General features: G+C 39.1%; 1 protein-coding gene across 2 annotated transcripts in view; it reads right to left on the reverse strand.

Moving 5' to 3' along the window:
* Positions 1–9008: 9008 nt before the first annotated feature.
* The window catches only part of MFSD1 (major facilitator superfamily domain containing 1), a 29676-nt gene continuing 14655 nt past the window's right edge, over positions 9009–24029 (reverse strand). The window contains exons 10-16 of one of the 2 annotated variants that reach the window (XM_008706675.2): positions 17233–17289; positions 16723–16879; positions 15329–15426; positions 14620–14732; positions 13103–13150; positions 12143–12200; positions 9009–10868 (exon numbers count right to left, since the gene is read on the reverse strand). In XM_008706675.2, the coding sequence (XP_008704897.1) occupies positions 10865–10868; positions 12143–12200; positions 13103–13150; positions 14620–14732; positions 15329–15426; positions 16723–16879; positions 17233–17289 (535 nt within the window). In that variant the 3' untranslated portion in view covers positions 9009–10864. Of the gene's footprint in view, positions 10869–12138; positions 12201–13102; positions 13151–14619; positions 14733–15328; positions 15427–16722; positions 16880–17232; positions 17290–24029 lie in introns of those variants that run through there. The other variant, XM_008706682.2, reaches the window with a different exon arrangement.

The raw sequence follows: 24029 nt of genomic DNA on the forward strand, positions 1-24029 counted from the left end.
CCAACACAAAGGAAAACTTCCTTATTTTAATCAGAGCTGACACTTTTCTCTATCACTCAGGCCTCAGCTTGAAGTCACCTCCTCAGAAGCTCCTACCCACCCTAGTTAACATTGACCTCTCTCCCCATAACCCAGTCACTCTCTATTTCCCTATCTATTGTCTTTTTAGCACTTCTTAGTACCTGACCTTGTTAATTTGTTTACTCATTTACAGTCTGTCTCTTCCCCCTAGAATTTAGGTTCCTATAGGACAGGGACCACATCTGTCTGACTGCTGTATCCCTAAGGCCAGCCTCGGCAGCAGGGCCCAGCACACAGTGAGTGTACAATGGACAGGAATGGAAAGAATAAAGAATGAACGGATGCATGGATATGTGAATAAAGCCCTTACTATGGAAGAGCACTTTACGTGGAATAGTTCATTTAGTCCTCACAACAGCCCTTGGAGGTGGGAACTACTGTTAGCCCCGTTGACACAAGGAAATGGAAACACAGAGCTTTAAGTAACTTGTCCAAGTTCCTGCAGCTGGAGAATGCCCAGATCATCGTGTTGGATGGAAGCTTGAACCCAGGCACTGACGCCTGAAGCACACGCTCCTATGATGGAAGCCTACAGCCCAATCCAAACACTGGTCAAGAGGCAGCCAAGTTCTCGACAGCACCAGGTCACCGTAGGTCAGCTTCCTCTCATACAGTTGCTCTCTGTGCAGACCACTGGGTACAAACTATGTGTTCCTTCACTACACTTCTTAACCAAGGTTCTGATTAAGGTTAGAAAAAAGCTCTGCAGAACAAAGTGGGGAAAAAACAGGGTAAAGTGACTGCATGAATGACAATTCACCTTATCCTTATTTGAACATAACGTCAGTTTACGACAGAAAAGTTTTACAACTGTCTTTAGTCATAATATGATGTTCATTCTTAAAAAAAAAATAAGATCCACGGTAATCAAAGAAGATAACCTCAAAAACCTCTCATATTTGAACAATAATGATCTCCAAGGAGTTCTCAGATCTAAACATACATTATTTAATAATTCATTATAATCTCCCTATGAAAAGGTGGATAAGCCTTTTTAATAAAAACCAAAGTGTAACCCCTCATTATTACCCCACTCTAATTACAAGAAGTGTCTAAGCCATGTATATGTCTAAATTATAAAATTTTATTCTAAAAGTGCAGTTTATTGCTTTCAAGGGCACACGATAATTAGAACTAGACAGTGTTGCCTAGCAGAATTCCTTAGGATAATTAATTTAATGAATAGGCAAGGATGTTTTCTAATTAGCAGGTCAGCTGTTTCCACATTAAGTGCCTCTATAGCAGCTAAGAGAACTTAAAACTGTTTGCTCTTTTGAATATTCTCTCAGCTCTCTTGCTTATATTATTCATTTTTGTCCCTTTCTTTGCATAGCACACAGGGAAGGTCAGGTATCCAAAAGTCCCGATTGTCACACCTTACAAATTAACACAGTTTACATTACTGGAAAAATGGTGCACAGGGTTCCTCAATAAAAACATAAAGCCATCCCATGTGTCCCCTTAGCCCTTACCTCAAATGCACACCAGCCTGCCAACCCTGGAGGTGGGAAAAAAAGACTGATCTAGAATCCTCAGGATACATCACCTTTATCTAATAAGCAAGTGCTTTAACACCCCTGATCAAAGTTTTCCAGCCTTTAGTCTTTGTTAACTTAGGTGCTTGCAATTATTTCTCTGATCTATATAATGTTAATTTTGCTTCTGCAGAGTCTTCTGACCTACTTACAGCAAAGTATAAGCATCCATTTTTAACTTAGTTCTGTATAGCTGTGATCAAAAAAGCTTAACTTAGGTGACATCACATCCTGGTTTTCAAGGACAATTATGTCAAAACAAGAATCTCAAGGCAAGAATCAAACTAGACTACTTCCTTTGAAAAAAGACCTACTTGTAAGGGTGGCTGGGAACCCACTGCCCAACATAAGTCAAAGGGATGTTCCTAACTCCTCTGTGGTCACTGAAAACTCACCCATGGAAGGGGCAAGAAGACTAGAAGAAGCAAAAGTTCTTCCTCGATCTACTCATCCAATGCCCACCAGTCTGATAAAAGCTGGCATCCTCAAATATGTTATTGCCCTGGGCCCCAAGAATCTTGCAAAATCTGCCTGGCTGTTTGGAACAGGCTAAAAAAAAACTGAAGGTCAGCAAATATTACCATGTTCAAAACAGCATGACTGGGGCAGTAGCAGATGCCAATATCATGGCTGTAGCCACCTACAAATGGGGCCAGCCCTTAAGGACGTTACAGACAACTGGAGAAACAAAACAGAAATGTACAAACAACAATGTGAGCATTAATTAAACAGTTTCAGCAGCTACAGAAGAAATCATGCCAGTTGCTGATTAACCAAAAGTAAGCAGTACAGGCAGTACATACAAGGGAAGAGCAGGGGTAAGAATACTGATACTGGCTGAGAGAGCCACGAAAGGCAGCATGAGCATGCAGGCTAGTGAAACTGCAATTAGCACAATTTCCCAAGCAGCGTTCGAGAAAATGGAAAATCTGTGAGTGCCAATAGGTGGTTCTTGAGAGGGAGGAGGAGATAATGCTGGAAAGGTGGTCTGAAGTGTGATTACAAGGGCCACCCCAGAGCCAGCAAAAGAACCACTCAAGGCACAGGGAATCTCTGAGGGCATTTAAGCAGGAAAGTGATATGATCAAACTTGTGACCCAGAAACTTAACCTGGAAACCCCCATGTTTTGAATGAATTGGAGAAAAGAAACAAAACTGTCACAGCCAACTTGAGTGAGGTCTCCTAATTGGCCTTCCTTCCCTTCAAAGCCAGCCTGTACACCACCTCCACATTTTCTTTAAAGGAGCATTTTTTGTATATGACATTCTCCCCAGTTCTGTCCATGCCTTCCCTATACCCTCACTTCTATAGGACAAAGCCCAGACTTCTCCTGCAGGCATACTACACCTATCACAGTCTGGTCCCAGCTGAACTTTTCAACTCGCAGCTCTCCTACCACACTATGCGGATTTCCACCCTACCTGTCAATACCTTCCCCAAAACCTTATCCACATGCTTAAGTACTTCTCTTCTGCCAGATGCCACCTGTCTCACTCTGTACTGCTGACTCTCCCACTGGCTTATCACCTTGGAGTCGAGGATGGGCTCCTTTCTCACTCCAGGTCTGTTTTCTCTCCCCCACTACTCCATTTCCCAATCTATAGAACATGGCAAGCTGGCAACATTCGGAACACAGTAGACACTCGGTAAGCAATGGTGATGCTGATGATGAAGAAGGCAATCCACATTCAGAAGACCACTGCAGTGATCCAAGCATACAGATAATGGGCATGAATAGAACTAAAAAGATTTTAAAACATATTAGAAAGAATTAAGAGAGATAAAATACTTCTTTAGACATGAGTGGTAAGGAAACAGAACAAAAATGACTCTGAGACGTCAAGCCTAAGGAATCAAAAGAATGATAAACTAGCACCTAGCACATGGTAGACACTCAACAGTCAATGGGGAAAGAAAGAGGAAGAGAGGGAGGGAGGGAGGCTGCGCATTGCAGGGGAGAGTACAGATTCAGACAAGTTAAATGTGAGCAGCTAGGGAGACCTCAGCTGGAAATGCAGGATGGAGGCTCAGAGACAGCCTAGGCTCAAACTCTGAGTTTAGAGGTATCTGTCCAGGGAAATATTCAAAGCTGCAGATGTAAATGGTACCTCTGAGAAAGAAGGAGAGAGAAAGAGTAGAGGACCTAGGAGATATGGGAACCATAAAAGTCTGGACAGGTAACACAGGGATAGGAGGTGGTGCTGGATAATAGAGTGCTAGAAAATCAAATGAGGGAACAGTTTCAAGAAAGAGGGTAATTAATCAAAGGTGTCACGTGAAACAGACTAGTCAAAGAGCATGAATAGCTGTCTCACAGAAGACAACTCAAATGGCACCTCTTCCAAGAAGCGTTCCCTGACCATGCATCAGAATGCCCTTTCCCTTCTCTAGCCCATTATCCACACCTAAGGAACATCTCCCGTTCTACCAAGTACAAGCAGCAATATTTAAATCCTCTTACTTCCTCTCCTACAGGATCTAGCAGAGACTTCGACATATGGGTACTCACTAAATCTTTGTAGAATAAATGAACACACAGCAAATGATTCTCCTGTGTATGCTTTTCTGGAATTACTGCCTAAATCCAATTTATGAATGTGTGCCTATAAAATTAAATCACAAGTTGTCTGGGATTTATTTGTTCCAACACTCACCAACTCCAAGTCAAAGCAGTTCCAGAATCCACAATACCTGCAAACATGCTCGCTTTTTAGCCTATATTTTAAAAACAGTAAAGAAGGGAAATGTTTCACAAAGTTGTTTGCAATTAAGCATAACTTAACCTAACCTTACAAAGTTAGGTATTCTCGTTATCTTTTACTTTCTTGTAAACCAGCCAAATTTCTTTAGTATTTCAGTTTCTCAACTTGTTTCGTTGAGATTTTTTTTTTTAATGTATCAAACAACTTCAAAGGTAATGGCCTTAAGAAGAAATCCATGATGAGAAGCAGAACTTACGTTCTTGCAGCAAGCTGTAGCTGGGAATGTTTACAGTGGTTAAACCATGAACAAAAGGGAAAAAGAGCCACTTCAAGAAAATTAAAGAATCGCAGAGTCTGAGAATGTTCCACTCCACAAGTAGAGAAACACATTAACGACAAGACCTTTATAAAGCATTAACCTCACAATCAAAAAAACAGCCACTGAAGACTCCGTATGTTCGCTCTTCCTTTATAGCCTAGTTTCTTGCAAGTGTAGGGTACACTTTTTTAGTGTAATTTCTATCTTGGATTCATACTCCAAATCATTACAAGCTGGCTGCTCTTTCTGGTTAAATGGCACCACCACCCATTCAAGTCGGAAATCTGGGAGCCATGCTCAATTCCAGCCTCTCCCCCACCTCACGTCGCAATCACATTGTCAGGTCAACCTCCCAAGCATCACTAGAACTTGCCTTTTCCATCTCCCTGCCACTGCTCTAGTTCCAATTCCCATCCCCTCTCGTGAGCTTCACTGCTCCAACCCATCAAACATCCTCCTGACTCCAGATTTGTTCCCTCAACCTCTATTTCCTTTCCTTCCTTCTGCTCCTCGGGTCACCTTCATTTCCTCCCTTCTGCTCCTCGGGTCACCTTCATTTCCTTCCTTCTGCTCCTCGGGTCACCTTTCTGAAATGTAAACCCTCTCTTAATTCCCAACAGAAAAATCTCCCAAAAACTCCCGTTTGCCTTCAGGATTAAGCTCATGCTGAACACAGGGGCGCCCGGGTGGCTCAGTCAGTTAAGCCTCTGACTCTTGGTTTTTACACAGGTCATGATCTCAGGGTCCTGAAATCGAGCCCCAGGTCAGGCTCTGCACTCAGTGGGAAGTTTACTTCTCTGTCTCTCTGTCTCCCTCTGCCCCTCCCCCCACTCACGCACACACTCTAAAATAGATAGATCTTTAAAAAAAAATCGTGCTGAACATGGAATCAAAAGGCTTCACCAATCTGCCTCGTATCAGAACTTTCAAGCTAAACTCCCCCTGCATCCCCTTCACTCCATTTTCATTAACCAGCAGGCTCACTCGGGATTAGCTCCGGGACCTCTTGCCCTCCCCACTCTCTCCCCACTCCTTCCCTGCTTACTCTTAATGATACAGCTCAAAGACCATCTCCTCTGAGAATCTTTTAAGTATTCTGGGTCCTCTGAACCCCATTAGCCATTGCTCTAGGACAGTGCTCATCACACTGTATCACAATCCCAGAATCACTGATCCTTTGTCTGTTTCCCCCATGCATCCGTGCAACCCTTGCAGAAGATGGTCTACAGTTTCCAATCTCCGAATCGCCACCTCTAGTAAGGAAACTTAGGTTCAGTGATGCCAGAAACAAAGGACGACAGAAGTCTGTGCATATCTTACATCATCAAGCATCATCACATTATTATAGCATCACGTTTGGTTTTGCCCACAACTGGCTTTCTTTGAATTATAAGATGATGTCAAATATACATCCCAATTTCAGAGATGTTTAAGGTGAAATATTGTAGTCCATGAAATATGGCACATCAAGTAACATGATCATAAAAACTTTATGTACTTAGTCATTGGACTAGAAAAGCATTTTATAAGTTCAAGTGTTAGAAAATAAACCAAACAACTCTTATATGAAGGGACCACATGTACATTACCTTAAAATACTGTATTTTTCCAACGAAATGATCATTAAGGAACTGTTTGTTCTGTATCCTAATTGTGGTAGTCTGAACACAAATCTCTATTAAAATTCACAGAACTGTAAAATAAAGTTAAAGCCAGGGAAAGTATTTCTAAACATCCACTAAATATGCCTGCCCTCTTACGCCCATTCTCTTACTTTCCATCCACCGAGCCTGGACTCCACCTCCATAGACCCCCACCAGAACCCAAAGAGGACACTTACTTCTTTTCTGACACTTTCACTCCATCTCATGATCAGAGACCCTAAAGTCTGTGAAAACCTGTCTCCAGGCCCATCTCCCCACTCCCCCCTATGTCTCAGCCCAGGCTTCCTGTTGCTAATATAGGGCCTGTTCTTCCAGCCATTTCTCTCCCAGCCCAGTTGCTGCTTAAGCCCAGCTTCTCCCCTCTCTCATCCTCCTCCCGCCTCACTCCATCAACTATCCATCTCTTGTCACTGCACCCTGTGAAATCTGGGCTTCACTGGGTGGGGGAGGGGGAAAGAGAAGAGGAGTTCACCTTGTTTCCTGACACTTTTATTTACCTCTTCCCCAGGGCAGACAAGGTCTGCTTTGAAAGGTTAAAAATTAAGTGAACATGCCAAGACACAGAATCCTGAAATAATCAGATTTCCCTTAGAAAACTGAACAAGCCCCAGGGCGCCTGGGTGGCTCAGTCATTAAGCGTCTGCCTTCGGCTCCGGGCGTGATCCCGGTATCCTGGGATCAAGCCCTGCATCGGGTTCCCTGCTCCGCTGGGAGCCTGCTTCTTCCTCTCCCACTCCCCTGCTTGTGTTCCCTCTCTCGCTGGCTGTCGCTCTGTCAGATAAATAAATAAAATCTTAAAAAAAAAAAAAAAAAGAAAAAAGAAAAAAGAAAAAAGAAAACTGAACAAGCCTCAATATTGGGGGAGGAGGGAAAGAGTTGGATAAACTTCACAAGAAGCTTGAAAGTGTCATCAGCCCACACTTTCAGCTGTTTGTGAACAACCCACTGTATCCTAGAAATTTCTGAGCACGCTCCATTTATTTGCCAGAGTGCCCAAAGGAATCTGAGCACAATCCTAGGAGAGCCATTTTCTCCAACCCATCAACTAAATTGTAAGGAATGAATAGACATTTCTCTAGACAGTGTTTTAGGTCATCCATCAATGAATATATATCTACAATGTGGTGACCAACCATATCTGTATGTTTCATAAATTAAGTACGTGAGTGCTAGAAGAAACTCTAGTGATACTCCATTTTGCTAATCAGGAAATGGAAGCACAGAAAGCTACAACCTAGTGAAACTTAGGAGACAAGCATGGAAGGTAATCTTCAAAGAGACAAAAAAGACGAACTCCTGGGATGCCTGGGTGGCTCAGTCAGTTAAGCATCTGCCTTTGGCTCAGGTCATGATCCAGGGGTCCTAGGATCGAGTCCCACGTCAGGTTCCTTCCTCAGCGGGGAGTCTGCTGCTCCCCCTGCTTGTGTGCGCTCTCTCTGACAAATAAATACACAAAATCTAAGAAAAAAAAAAAAAAAGATAAACTCCTACAAAGTACACACTAATCCCAAATGGAAGGTCCACTGATTTTCATTACACAATTTGCAGTCGAACGTATGGGGGAAAATAATTTTAGGAAGTTGAGTGTAAGTTTGTAAACAGTTTGGTTGTCTGGCCTACCTGAATGATGTCAAGGACTTTTCAGTATTCCTTATAAAACATGAAAGTTTTCCTCATTAACCTCTAGATAGCATACCTCTGTTCAGGCCCTAAACTCAATCTCCCCCTAGTACACTCTAAGAACGTGCAAATGGAAGAAGCCAAGGAGTATGAGGCTGAGGCTGAGGCATTTCAGAAATCATGGAGAGCTTGCAGACAACTTGAAGCTCTTCTGTGCCACCAATGGGACCAGAAAGTGTGTTATTTCATTAGTCCTTACCCCATTCTCTATTCTGTTTTGTCTCTCAAATTTCCCTTCACATGCAATTTTTTTCCTGTCAATACAAATTCTATTTCTAACTCAGGGGCCTGTTAACTCCCACCTACATTCCCAAAGTTCTTTGGGAAATACTACCTGTTACCTTCCTCCTTTCTCAAAACCAACTACCACTTTCCTCAAAAATAGCACTCAAACTTGTGTTGAATTTTGTTCTTTTGGGTTTTTAAAAGCTTCTACTACAGTATTTATTGTTGAAAAATTAGAAAATATAAGTATGCCAAAAGAAAGTCATCACCCAGAGGTATTTACATACACATCCTTCAGACATATTTGTTTTTATAAAAATAGCAGCATTCTGGGGGCGCCTGGTGGCTCAGTCAGTTGATCATCTGACGATTTTGAGTCAGGTCATGATCTCGGAGTTATGGGATCGAGCCCCACACTGAGCTCCACACTCAGTGCAGAGTCTGCTTGGGTTTTTCTCCCATGCACTCTCTCTCCCTCCCTCTCATAAATAAATCTTAAAAAAGAAAAACAAAGCAGCACTCTGAATCTTCATATAATAATGCCATCATTCCATGTCAATGCTCTCTAATGAAACCATTTAATGTCCGTTTTACTATTTCATTTTAAACATATGATATGATGTACTTAACAAATCTCCTACTCTTATAAACATGGGTGGTTTCCTATTTTAGGCTATTATAAATAGCAACGAAAATACTTTCTTAAAATGCATTTATGTGTATATTTGTCTGATGGTTTCCTTGGGATAAATTATTAGAAATGAAATTGCTAAGCCAAAAGGCATGTGGCCCACCATCATCCCCTTTTTAGGTCTTTTTATTCATATTGTCAATTTATCCTCCAAAAAGTTTATTCCATTTTACTCTCCTTTTTATTTATGCATCATTCAAAAAAATATTTATTTTGTGTCTACTTTGTGCGAGGCACTATCAACACAATCGTAATTAACATAACAGACACAGTCCCTGCCCTCGTGGAGCTTACAATCTAAAGGAAGAGAGAGACACCCACACTCACACTATCACAAATTCTTCATTATAAGCTGAAGTAAGCAAAGAAGGAAAAATACAGGGCTTTTCAAAGATCATAAAAATTTCAGAAGAACTTGATACAGCCTGAAGGTCTGGAAGAGTTTCCATAGGAAGAATGCTTCTGAGCTGGGGCTAAGGTTTTCTGTAGTAAATCACGTGAAACCAGGTTACAGAGAATCCTGGATAAAATATTCTAGGCAGAGGGAGCAGCAGGGACAAAGCCCCTGAAAAGGCAAGGAACAGGACCCATTTGAAAAATGTAATGAAGCAGCTCACTGTGGCTGAGGCACAGAGGTAGTGGAAAGAGTAAGGCAGGGGCCGGACCACACAAGCCCTCCAGCAGCAGTAGCAACTGGCTTCCTCCACTCTCACCAACTGGTAAAGCCAATATTCAATAATCTGGGCTACAACAGTCACATGGCAGTCAAAGCCAAAAGAACTACAACTGAATAATGACACAATAAACTGTAAATCAGAAAAATGGATGTAAATAAACTTGACCTGAATAAGGAATGTACTTTTAATCTGTTCCAGAACTTTTAAGCATACAGTGTTATGTCCTGTATTTTGAACAATACAATTAGCTAAATATGAGTTTAATGGTTGTCTAAAATATCTGCATACTCCTGGAGAGCAAAACACATGAAAAATTCCTTGACTTTAATATACAATACACTAAGACTAAGTCAATTAAAAAGTTTTTAAGTTTGTCAAACAAATTTTATAATCATATTTTATTTAATTTGGAAAACACAAATGTTACTCAGGTTCTACTCTGGGGAAAAAGGTACTCCACTGACTTTCAAAGGCAAAATTTCTTTATTCCAACTCAATTTTCTTATAGAAATAGTTTTCCAAATAAATAAGAGTTAAAATCAGTATTTTAACTTCTTTTAAAAAAATAAAAAGTTTAAGAAGACATCAAGTATTCCTTTTGCAGTGTTTTTATCCATGTAGATATGCAACTCTCATAATTTAAAGGATACTTTTTAATAATTAATTAGACTATAAGAAAAAAACTGTACAGAAAGTTTGTACCATAAAATTACATCCCTAAGTGATCAGAGTCCTCAGTTATGGAGAGATAAGGAAGCTCAAAAGGGTCACTGCTCGGCAACCTCTCATAACTAAAGATGGCAGAATACAATCTGCTATTTGTGAAAATGAAGAGACTGCATAAAAAATATCTTTCAAATATTCCCTATAAAAACAGGGAATGCCTATTAAAATGCCATTGTTCATTCTGTATAAAATATCCCTTCTACCCCCTCAAAAGCTTTTTTTTTTGCTTTAAGATAAAAAAAAAGCCATATCCTTAAGAAACATCTTCTGAAAATTATCTTAATACAAGATCTAAATTTTCCATTATTTACTGTCCTTACTGAAGTTCACCTGCATTTTCCAGAGAAACTTTCTAAACTTCACTGTTGATTAGCCTATTCCAAAGTAGAATTCTTTAGCAATACACAGTACATAAGACACAAGCTAAAATAGTCCTCACAAATATACTCTGAAATAGGTGCTTTTGAAATACAAATATAAGTTTCCAGACCATTATTTTTCCTGACTAAACGCTAGATTAAAAAAAAAGTGAGGTTTTCAAACCAAGGACGTGCGGCCCATTCTCATCTGTAAAACACAATGCAATAAATTATCAAAAAGGGGGGAATGGGAAGCCTCATCTGGTTTTCAAAATAAAAACCATAAGCATTACAAAACATGTACCACCAAATATTAAAAGTTGCACACTTTGCTGAATAATCTCTTAAATCCTCTTGATTGCAAAAGTAACATAAGATCAACATAGAAAATATAGAAAAACAAAGGAAAGCGTATGCCTGTAACCTTACTATTCAAATGGAATTGTTAGTATTTGGGATTTTTCCTTTCAGTATTTCTTCTATTATATACAAGTAAGTAAGTAGAAATACATGCACCTGCATATTTCTTGAACAAAATTAGGATATTACATTTGCATTTTAATCTTTTGTCTACTTAACATGTGGCATGGTTAAGTATCTCTGACTTGGTGCAGGGAGGGAATTATTTCTGAGTTTTGCCTTCTCAGAAATGATTTTAACAACATATTATATGGATGTGTCATAATCTATTCAACCATTTCCCTACTTTGGGACATTCATGTTGTTTCCAATTTTTAAACGTAACAAACAAGACTGTCATAAAGATATTTAAAACTTGTAACACTTCTGTTTATCTTCTCAAGATGTATTTCTAGAATTACTACGTTAAAAGGGAATTTGAAATGGACAAAAATCGCCTCCCAAAAAATGCGTTGTTCTACAAGATTTTAACTTATACAAAATTCACAAAACTTACAGTTACATGGTATATGTTTACAAATAAAATTTTTAAATCATAAAAGATTGAATATCTAAAAAATCAGAAATCATAATAACAGGAAATAGAATCACTATTACATTTTAGCATACACTCAAGGAAAATATAAGTTTAACTTAATGCCACACTATATACTTAATTTGTTCCAAGTGAGTCAGAGAATACAGAATGTTAGTACCAGGAAAGGATGAAAAATTATCTCAAATAGTTAAGAAAAAGAAAAGATCAGAGAGCGGAAGGGTAAGCCCAGCACAGAAGCTTAGGACAAAGACCTTTCCTCTAATAAATTACAAATACTACAGGTCTCACTTTCTTTCAGAAAGCAATTTAAAATCCAATTATTTTCCCCCCTTCACTTTAGCCCTTAATATCCATTCTATTTAAACTTTCTAAATAAGAATTTTGTTATAGTAGTTCCAAGATAATCACTAGCTCTCGAACCTCAAGAAGACTAATTTCTTAAAAGTCCAAACCTAATACTTTGAAATAAAATGTTAATGTTTGAGATTTGCAAAAGAAGGTAACTTTTCTCTTTTAATACTTACTCAGCATGAGAAAGTTTTATTTCTTCCCTTTGTCTTGCAGAATAATTTAGGTTCCCCCCTAAAACACAAATAAGCATAGAACCTTTTCTACACAAGTATTAAAAGTAAAATTCACACACACACACACACACACACACACACACACACACGTGCATTGGTATACCTTAAAGTAACAGAAAAGGCTATGGAAGATAAGAAAGAAATAGTTTATCTCCTGGAAACTTCCCAAGAGAAAAAAATGTTTTTTAAGAATCTTTATATGATACAAATACAAATAATCACTCCTTAATTTGAGCATTTTTTTTTTAAGTTTGGACCTACAAACTGCTTTACATCTCATTAACTGGGACACTGTATTAATGTTCAGTAATAGTGAAAATTAAGAGAAATTAAAGGAAATGACCTAAAATCATTTAAACAGCAGGTATACACATTTTACTAAGTGCATAACAACCTTCAGGGACAAGCTAGTTAGAAAAATTAATAAGGGTAACATCAAAATCTTACATAGAAGAAAGAAAAAATACAAATGCATTTAAAATATACTAGCAAAAGAAAAAAATCTGTTAACGCCTCATTCTATCTCGAACACTTTCAACCTTAAAATGCAAACTATGTTTCCTTTTTTTTTAAATATGAGACAATATCACAGTAATGGCTTTAGGTTATTTTAAAAATGCCATACTTCTTTATGCTAACATAAAAAGAACATCTAAAATTTTATATTATAAAACTTAAGTTGAACTGGCCAGAAAGAACATGACAACAATTTTAATAAATCTGAAGTTCCAAAATACATAATTATATGTTACATAATGAAATGTGTTTCCATCACTATGAACAGAATGTCATTATCACATGAACTAAAGCACTGGCCTCTAAAGAGGCATGCAGACAATCCAGGGACCTCACAAGATGATCCACAGTGGTTTAAGAAGAAAATGTCTGAATTCTACTTACCTCGGGCACGATTCACCACATAGAGTAAGACAACAGCTAAAAGTGATACTGGAAGTGAAAAAAACACAGGGTCCTTACAAAACATGTACTTCTTCCCAATGATTCCTATGTAATCATAATTACAAAGTAAAACTTAGATAAATCTTTATTGATTGGCATTTAAAAATAAAAACACTATTCACATTAAGCACTAAAAATTATTTACACACCATTTTTTCCCCATGGGCTACATGAGCCTAGGGATAGGAGGACCAGAAAAAAGCTGCTGAGACAGAAGAAGGGGCTGATCCACCCAGAGATCATCCCTGTTTAAGTGTTAGTCCTCCCGGTACTTCCAAAAACTCCTGCCAGCCCCCTGCTTGCTTATCTTTTTACACAGAACCAAATAGAAATAATCCTTTGAGGATTTTAAGTCTGAAAACACCATGTCCATTTTACAAATTAACCAAACATTAGAATGTGGTCATCTGACTCCCAGAAGGCCAGAGCCAGTGAAAACATCAGAAAGTCATGGCTTGTCTTTTTACCTTAACGAGTAAGGCACACTAAATTTACTTTAAGTTAATATGGCAACAAAAACATTTTTAATTGGCATGGTGTTTGATTTAAGAACCAAATATATATGGAATTGTGGATTGAAATTAAATCACGTGTTGCAGCATCAAAAACAGACAAAAAGACTTTCATGACCTAGTATTTTGAATTCTACATGACCCACTTTTTAAAAACAAATAATACATGTTTTAAAATTTGATGCACTTGCTTCTAAAATTATGAGATAATAAAATGCATTCAGGTATCTCATAACAATTATCTACAAATACCACATTTCGAGTATAAATTGTCTTTTACCCCTGTAAATGTAAATGATAAAATCATCACTGGGTTTGCCATTTTAAACACAAGTTAAAGCAAAAAAAACAACTTGATATGTTATATAAGATTTCTTTCCAGATGAACACAACTATCTGTATAGTGAAGCCCACCACAGGAAAAATGCTAATTTATTTTTGTTGTTTTCAACAGTTTCCTAATACTTCCTATTTTTACCAATAAACCATTACAGGTAAACATTAAATAACAGGACCAAGAATAAAAGCAATTTAAAGTTGCCTAATGAATAAACCATGAGCACTCACACCCGAATCATACCAATGTCCACACATTCACACCAGGGACATACTCACCATCCTTTAAAATGGTTTCACTTTAAAGAGGATAATGTTTTCTAAAAACCATAAATATTTAAAATAGAATATGAAGCAGATTCTACTACTACTTGTAAAAATTGGAATCTCCTAAAAAAATGCCTGTGAATCCTCAGAGAACCAGAAAGCCACCAACTGGGAAAACGATGACGCACAGACTAAGAAATAGGCAAATCTGAGAGATATGTCTTAGGGCTTTGGTTTAAAAAAGGGAAAAAGAGAACAATAACAACAAAAATCTAAAAGTATAAATGAAAACATTCTGTTACACATTAAAAGAAACTAAACGTTGCCACATCACATACTTACAAGAAACCCAGGCAATGAAGAAAACTTCTAAAAACAAATATCCCCGAGTATCCAGTATCATGCCAGCAATGATGGAAACGATCGCCAACCCAAGATTCTGAATGGACTGCATGCTACAATTCAAGAAATATAAAAACATATTTCAATTTCGAAAGTCTTCACACACAGAGTAACAGATCACTTTAAATACTAGTATCTACAAACGACATACTACTATTAGTGTTAAGAGGTGTTTTTAACTAGTGACGACCTGATTAGGTATTTTCATCCCATGACTGTTTCTGCTACTAGATGTTCTGCTCAAAGGTAAGGGAACCTGTATTACCATGTGCAATATGAGCTCACACTTTCCTGCTGAATAAAAGAAAGAGCTAAGTGATTACCAACCATGGGTGCAGTTTCCCCCTTTTGCCCTTTGGGCCAGAGACCAGAACTCTACTTCTCACTAAGAAGCCCTTAGATAAGCGGGCAGTCAATGGCAATGTCAGAAATCACTTCTGGGTTAGCTTAACACCAGGTCTCTTGCTGGAGGCTTTGAGCATTTCTGTCACCACAATAATAATCACAAAGAGGTTCACTGACTTTCTAATGGTTTCCAGGTTCAGGGCTGTCCCAGAAGCCTGAAGATGACTAGATTCAGGAGACCTCGCGTTTTATATGATAATTAAATTGATATAGCAGAGAGAGACATTATGGTGTAAACACTTACAAGCCATATGCAGTTCCCAGCTGATGTTCAGGAACTACGAATGCCACCATTGGCCACAGTGCACAGGCAAGCAACGAATAGGACAGTCCCAGGAGACACTGTAGAAAATGATACAGAAAAGGGTAAAGATCTTAACATTAACCAAAAGGTGATTTTCCTTTGATGCATATTAGCCAGAGTGACGTAACAGCAAATATATGAACATTCATGCAAATTTTATTGCAATTATGCTAAAACTCACATTTGATAAAAAAAAGTCCTGACCCTAACAGTATCCCTCTGGTGACAAAATACACACACATAATATACATGTCATAATATACAATGTCTTCACCATTGTATATTATATGCACATATAACTGGGCCCCAGGGTACAATCAAGGACTAAGCAAGAAAATAAAATTAATTTGCAAAAAGTTACTACCAATGTTTCAGGCAAGCTAATTTTCCAATATTTATTAACTACAAATTAAGCAATCAAGGCAACATCATGCCTTGGACTTGACAGTCCATTTTCTTACCTCGGGTCATCAACCCCTAACTGGAGGGCAGGGCAGAAAACTATCATCTAATGCTGACTTTTTCTTTAGTTAAAAAAGAAACCTTATGATTTAAGTGTAAATAAGATCATCTATACCCTATCATATTGGCAAAGACTGAAATAGGGTCAATGCCCAACATGGCTAGGATACTAAAAACGCACACAGATTTGATAATTATTGGTAAAACTATAAATGGATAAGAACGTCTTAGAGAAGTTTCACAATGTCTATTAAGATGTTAAATGTGCAAAGCCTCTGCTATAGCATTTATACTTCCAGGAATCTGTCCTACGGAAATCTCACTAAGTGTACAACAAACATACATGCCCAAAATACTCTTTTATTAATAGGTAAGAAATGCAGCATTTAAGCCTGTGGTCTTTAAAATGACATTCTAAAGAACAGTAACAGAAACCAGATGAATTCATTATCACTTTTTAACCTCCTAAGGGTCAAAGACAAAAGAATGCAAAATCATGAATCCTGGGCTGATAGACTTTTTTTTTTTTTTTTGCTACCTATGACGGAAGAATTTTTTAAAGAAGAACAGGAAAATAAATGGAACTAATAAGCATTTTGGCTTTTATAAGACTACTTTATTTCAAATTCTATTTCGGCATCGCGATTACTGTGTTAAATAAACCAAATAAAATTAAAAAATACCTTATTCATTAATAATTAGCATTTACTTTAAAAATAGTTATTTTGTAGAAACTGAAATCAAGGCCTTGCTTTTCCCAGTGGCACGAGCTCTGCTATCAGAGGAGCAGAGTGTGATTCTTGACGTGCACTTTACAGAGTCTCCCCGAAGCCCTGAGCCCTGCACCCCGCAAGCATCTAGAGTGACATTACCATAGCAATCCAAGGGTTCCACAGCGTGAAGGCCAGCATGATGTGGGCAGCAAGAGTGGTGACCACGGCACACAGAACCCAGATGATGTTCCTTCCTGTTTTATCCACCAGGAGCCCAAATATTGGGGACATAGGAGCTGATATGACATATACAATACTGCCCAGAGAATATAAAAGATATTTCATGAAATATATCACAGCTACCAAAAATAAATAAATAAATAAAAAAGTCCCTAAAACCATTAGGCAAAGCAAATCCTAGCTCATTTAATTTAGCATTCTTCTAAAATGGTCATTAGTAAACAGAAATTTAAAGATTAAAGGGTGGTCCAAGATTTCTTCAGTTTTCCATTAATGCAAAGATGGTCTCTCAGGATCAAGCACCAATATAATCTTGGTTTCACACTATGCTCGTGAAGTCACAGGTCTTTTTTGTGTCGTAGAACATTTGGTTATAATTACAGACCCACACTACGCACATAGTGAGCACTCACAGAACGAGCGAAATACCTGTTAATAGCACTTGCTTCCTGGGAAGAAAATCCAAATTTTTCTGTAAAGAAAACTCTAAAATAGAGAGAGAGAAAGAAATAAGCATTTGAGAGAGAACTACTCTGTTTTTAATAAAGGCAAAAATAAAACTAAATAAAAATAACTCAAAGTTTAGTCAACTTTTCCTTCTTGATACTGTTTTCCCACCTTATTTAATATTCAGCTATAAGCAACTGGCACTAAAGCTTTAGGGTTTATGTAAATATTTCACTAACTAAATAAAATACACTGATGTTGATTTTTTCATTTTATCATTATTAAAAGATTTTATTTATTTATTTAATTTATTTATTTGAGAGAGAGGGACAGAGAGCACAAGCACAGGGGAAGGACAGAGGGAGAGGGAAAAGCAGGCTCCCGCTAAGCAAGGAGCCCAATGCGGAACTCAATCCCAGGACCCTGGGATCATGACCTGAGCTGAAGGCAGATGCTTAACTGACTGAGCCACCCAGGCACCCCCATTTTTTTTCATTTTAAATAAACAGCAAACAGTACACATAATGTTTCAGAAAACCAAATGAATTACTACATGAAATTAAGAGCACTTCTTTTCCTTAAAGTGGGACTGGATAGGTTCTTTGCAAAACAATGCCTAGAGTTCGTTTCAAATTATTGAAAACAGTCTGAATTTAAAGGTTCCCATTACAAAGACACACCTCCTATAAACACTCTCACACACTGCTCTGTGTAAGCAGCTGCCAGTGGAAAGGGAGATGTAAGTGCTAACACAAAAAAGAATTTAATTTTGAACCCTGGCATAATTATAGTCCTAGCAAATGGAAATGTGCCCAGGCATAATAAGCCAAAGTACTGTTTCCATTCTCAAGAATAGGCTTCGAGGAGAGGGAGTTAAGATGGCGGAGGAGTAGGGGACCCCTTTTTCAGCCGGTCCCGAGTCGAGCTGGATAGGTACCAGACCAGCCTAAACATCCACGGAATCAGCCTGAGACGCAGGAAGATACATCTGGATCTCTACAAATGAACATCTCCAGCGCTGAGTATTGAGGTACGAAGCGGGGAGCCGTGAATCCGCGCACAGATATCGGAAGATAAATGAAGGGGGAGGGAGCCGCCGCGTTCGGGCGCCGGGAAGCGGTAGCCACCTGCATGGGGGAGCGGGCGGGACTCGCAGACCGGCACCCGGGAGAAAACAGACTGTGACCATGACCATGAGCGGGAGCATGCACCACCAGACTGAAACGGAGCTCCGGTGTGATCACCGGATCCAGGCTGAGACCGGGAGCTTCCGGAGAGCGCGCGGGGCGGCTGGCGGTGTTAGAAACACAAAGGACAGAGACGCGCCGGCCCTGGAAGTGAGGGCTGGGACGCCGGGTGTGGGGCGCACATCCCGGGACGCTGCAGGGTTGAGCAGCACCAGCAGAAACAGAGTTAGAGTGGCCAGAACATCAGTGAAGAGTCCGCGATCCCTCTGTTCTGTGACAGAGGCTGAGATTCGGCCGCTGTTGCTCTGACTCTCAGAAGAGGCACAGCAGACCGCCAGGGAAAGCCGCCAGAGAACAAAACACTGGAAATACCGGCTCACAGGGTGCCCATCCCCATCCCCCCCTTGCAGGGGACATGGAGACTCTACCCAAACAGGGTTGCCTGAGTATCAGATGTGTAGACTTAAATTGAAAAAAGCGAAAATGTTAATGAGAATATAGAATCTCTAAGGGCGGAAATGAGAGCGAATCTGGCAGAAATTAAAAATTCTATGAGTCAAATGCAGTCAAAACTAGAGGCTCTAACAGCAAGGGTCACTGAGGCAGAGCAACATATTAGCGAATTGGAGGATGGGTTAGTAGAAGAGAAAGCGAAAATAGAATCTGGACTCAAAAAAATCCACGCACAGGAATGTAGGTTACGGGAGATCACTGACTCAATGAAACGTTCCAATATCAGAATCATCGGCATCCCTGAGAGGGTGGAGAAAAACAGAGGTCTAGAAGAGATATTTGAACAAATTGTAACTGAAAACTTCCCTAATCTAGCAAGGGAAACAAGCATTCGTGTCCAAGAGGCAGAGAGGACCCCTCCCAAACTCAACCACGACAAACCTATGCCACGTCACGTCATAGTGCAATTTGCAAATATGAGATCCAAGGATACAGTATTGAAAGCGGCCAGGGCAAAGAAATTTCTCACGTACCAAGGCAAAGGTATCAGAATTACATCAGACCTGTCTACACAGACCTGGAATGAGAGAAAGGGTTGGGGGAGCATTTTTAAAGCTCTTTCAGAGAAAAACATGCAGCCAAGGATCCTTTATCCAGCAAGGCTGTCATTCAGAATTGATGGAGAAATAAAGACATTTCAGAATCGACAGTCACTAGCCAATTTCGTAACCACGAAACCAGCCCTACAGGAGGTATTACGGGGGGTTCTATAAAAGTAAAAAGGCCCCAAGAGTGATACAAAACAGAAAGTCACAGCCAATACAAACAAAGACTTTACTGACAACATGGCAGAATTAAAAGCATATCTCTCAGTACTCAGCCTGAACATTAATGGTTTAAATTCTGGTTTCAAACGCCACAGGGTTGCAGATTGGATAAAAAGAAATGACCCATCCATTTGCTGTCTACAAGAGACTCATTTCGAACCCAAAGATGCATTCAGACTGAGAGTAAGGGGATGGAGTACCATCTTTCACGCAAATGGACCTCAAAAGAAAGCTGGGGTAGCAATTCTCATATCAGATAAATTGGATTTTAAACTACAGACTATAGTTAGAGATGCAGAAGGGCACTATATTATTCTTAAAGGAAGTATCCAACAAGTGGATATGACAATTATAAATATATATGCCCCCAACAGGGGAGCAGCAAGATACACAAGCCAACTCTTAACAAGAATAAAGAGACATATAGATAAAAATACATTAATAGTAAGGGACCTCAACATTCCACTATTAGAAATAGAGCAGAAAATCGACAAAGAAACAAGGGCTTTGAATGCCATACTCGACGAGTTGGACCTCATAGATATATATAGAACACTACACCCCAGAACCAAAGAATACTCATTCTATTCTAATGCCCATGGAACATTCTCAAGAATAGACCATGTTCTGGGACACAAAACAGGTCTCAACCGATACCAAAAGATTGAAATTATCCCCTGCATATTCTCAGACCACAACGCTCTGAAATTGGAACTCAACCACAAGGAAAAATTTGGAAGAAACTCAAACACTTGGAGACTAAGAACCATCCTGCTCAGGAATGACTCGATAAACCAGGAAATCAAAAATCAAATTAAACAATTTATGGAGACCAATGAGAATGAAAATACAACAGTCCAAAACCTATGGGATACTGCAAAGGCAGTCCTAAGGGGGAAATACATAGCCATCCAAGCCTCACTCAAAAGAATAGAAAAATCTAAAATGCAGTTTTTATATTCTCACCTCAAGAAGCTGGAACAGCAACAGAGGGACAGGCCTAATCCACGCACAAGGAAGCAGTTGACCAAAATTAGAGCTGAAATCAATCAAGCAGAAACCAGAAGTACAGTAGAGCAGATCAACAGGACTAGAAGCTGGTTCTTTGAGAGAATCAATAAAATTGACAGACCACTGGCAAGACTTATCCAAAAGAAAAGAGAAAGGACCCAGATTATTAAAATTATGAATGAAAAAGGAGAGGTCACGACGAACACCATTGAAATTGGAAGGATTATTAGAAATTTTTATCAACAGCTATATGCCAATAAACTAAGCAATCTGGAAGAGATGGAATCCTTCCTGGAAACCTATAAACTACCAAGATTGAAACCGGAAGAAATTGATTCCTTAAACAGGCCAATTAATTATGAAGAAATTGAGTCAGTGATAAACAACCTTCCAAATAACAAAACTCCAGGCCCGGACGGTTTTCCTGGGGAATTCTACCAAACATTCAAAGAAGAAATAATACCTATTCTCCTAAAGCTATTTCAAAAAATAGAAACAGAAGGAAAGCTACCAAACTCATTCTATGAGGCCAATATTACCTTGATCCCCAAACCAGGCAAAGACCCCCTCAAAAAGGAGAATTACAGACCGATTTCCCTAATGAATATGGACGCCAAAATCCTCAACAAGATCCTTGCTAATAGAATCCAACAGTAGATTAAAAGGATTATCCATCATGACCAAGTGGGATTCATCCCTGGGATGCAGGGGTGGTTCAACATTCGCAAATCTATCAGTGTCTTAGATTTTACCCAGAAGAAAAAATTCAAAAATCATATGATTCTCTCAAAAGATGCAGAAAAAGCATTTGACAAAATACAGCATCCTTTCCTGATTAAAACCCTTCAGAGTGTAGGAATAGAAGGTACATTTCTCAATCTCATAAAAGCCATCTATGAAAAGCCTACTGCAAATATTATTCTCAATGGGGAAAAGCTGGAAGCCTTTCCCTTAAGATCAGGAACACGACAAGGATGCCCACTCTCGCCACTATTATTCAACATAGTACTAGAAGTCCTTGAACAGCAATCAGACAACAAAAAGGGATCAAAGGTATTCAAATCGGCAAAGAAGAAGTCAAAATGTCTCTCTTCGCAGATGACATGATACTCTATATGGAAAACCCAAAAGAAGCCACTCCCAAACTATTAGAAGTTATAGAGCAATTCAGTAACGTGGCGGGATACAAAATCAATGCTCAGAAATCAGTTGCATTTCTATACACGAATAACGAGACCGAAGAAAGAGAAATTAGGGAATCCATCCCATTTACAATAGCACCAAAAACCATACGTTACCTTGGAATTAACTTAACCAGAGACGTAAAGGACCTATATTCTAGAAACTATAAATCACTCTTGAAAGACATTGAGGAAGACATAAAAAGATGGAAAGATATTCCATGCTCATGGATTGGAAGAATTAACATAGTTAAAATGTCCATGCTACCCAGAGCAATCTACACTTTCAATGCTATCCCGATCAAAATACCGAGGACATTTTTCAAAGAACTGGAACAAATAGTCCTTAAATTTGTATGGAACCAGAAAAGACCCCGAATCTCCAAGGAACTGTTGAAAAGGAAAAACAAAGCTGGGGGCATCACAATGCCGGATTTCGAGCTGTACTACAAAGCTGTGATCACAAAGACAGCATGGTACTGGCACAAAAACAGACACATAGACCAATGGAACAGAATAGAGAGCCCAGAAATGGACCCTCGGCTCTTTGGGCAACTAATATTTGATAAAGCAGGAAAAAACATCCGGTGGGAAAAAGACAGTCTCTTCAATAAATGGTGCTGGGAAAATTGGACAGCTACATGCAAAAGAATGAAACTTGACCACTCTCTCACACCATACACAAAGATAAACTCCAAATGGATGAAAGACCTCGATGTGAGACAGGAATCCATCAAAATTCTAGAGGAGAACATAGGCAGCAACCTCTACGACATCGGCCAAAGCAACCTTTTTCATGACACATCCCCAAAGGCAAGAGAAACAAAAGATAAAATGAATTTATGGGACTTCATCAAGATTAAAAGTTTCTGCACATCCAAGGAAACAGTCAGAAAAACTAAGAGGCAGCCCACGGAATGGGAGAAGATATTTGCAAATGACACTACAGATAAAGGACTGGTATCCAAGATCTACAAAGAACTTCTCAAACTCAATACACGAGAAACAAATAAACAAATCAAAAAATGGGCAGAAGATATGAACAGACACTTTTCCAATGAAGACATACAAATGGCTAACAGACACATGAAAAAATGTTCAAAATCATTAGCCATCAAGGAAATTCAAATCAAAACCACACTGAGATACCACCTTACGCCAGTTAGAATGGCAAAAATAGACAAGGCAAGAAACAACAATTGTTGGAGAGGATGTGGAGAAAGGGGATCCCTCCTACATTGTTGGTGGGAATGCAAGTTGGTACAGCTACTCTGGAAAACAGTGTGGAGGTCCCTTAAAAAGTTAAAAATTGAGCTACCCTATGATCCAGCCATTGCACTACTGGGTATTTACCCCAAAGATACAGACGTAGTGAAGAGAAGGGCCATATGCACCCCAATGTTCATAGCAGCATTGTCCACAATAGCTAAATCGTGGAAGGAGCCGAGATGCCCTTCAACAGATGACTGGATTAAGAAGTTGTGGTCCATATATACAATGGAATATTACTCAGCTATCAGAAAGAACGAGTTCTCAACATTTGCTACAACATGGACAGCACTGGAGGAGATAATGCTAAGTGAAATAAGTCAAGCAGAGAAAGACAACTATCATATGATTTCTCTCATCTATGGAACATAAGAACTAGAATGATCAGTAGGGGAAGAAAGGGATAAAGAAAGGGGGGTAATCAGAAGGGGGAATGAAACATGAGAGACTATGGACTATGAGAAACAAACTGAGGACTTCAGAGGGGAGGAGGGTGGGGGAATGGGATAAGCTGGGGATGGGTAGTAAGGAGGGCACGTATTGCATGGTGCACTGGGTGTTATACACAACTAATGAATCATCGAGCCTTACATCGGAAACCGGGGATGTACTGTATGGTGACTAACATAATATAATAAAAAATCATTAAAAAAAAAAAAAAAAAAACGGGTGGCTCAGTCAGTTAAGTGTCTGCCTTCGGCTCAGGTCATGGTTCCAGCGTCTGGGATAAAGTCCCATATCAGGCTCTCTGCTCAGCAGGGAGTCTGCTTCTCCCTCTGCCCTTTCCCCAGCTTGTGCTCTCTCTCTCTCAAAAATAAATAAATAAATAAATAAATAAATAAATAAATAAA

This window comes from Ursus maritimus, unplaced genomic scaffold (assembly GCF_017311325.1).
Source record: "Ursus maritimus isolate PB19 unplaced genomic scaffold, ASM1731132v1 scaffold_20, whole genome shotgun sequence".
Classification (NCBI taxonomy): Eukaryota; Metazoa; Chordata; class Mammalia; order Carnivora; family Ursidae; genus Ursus; species Ursus maritimus.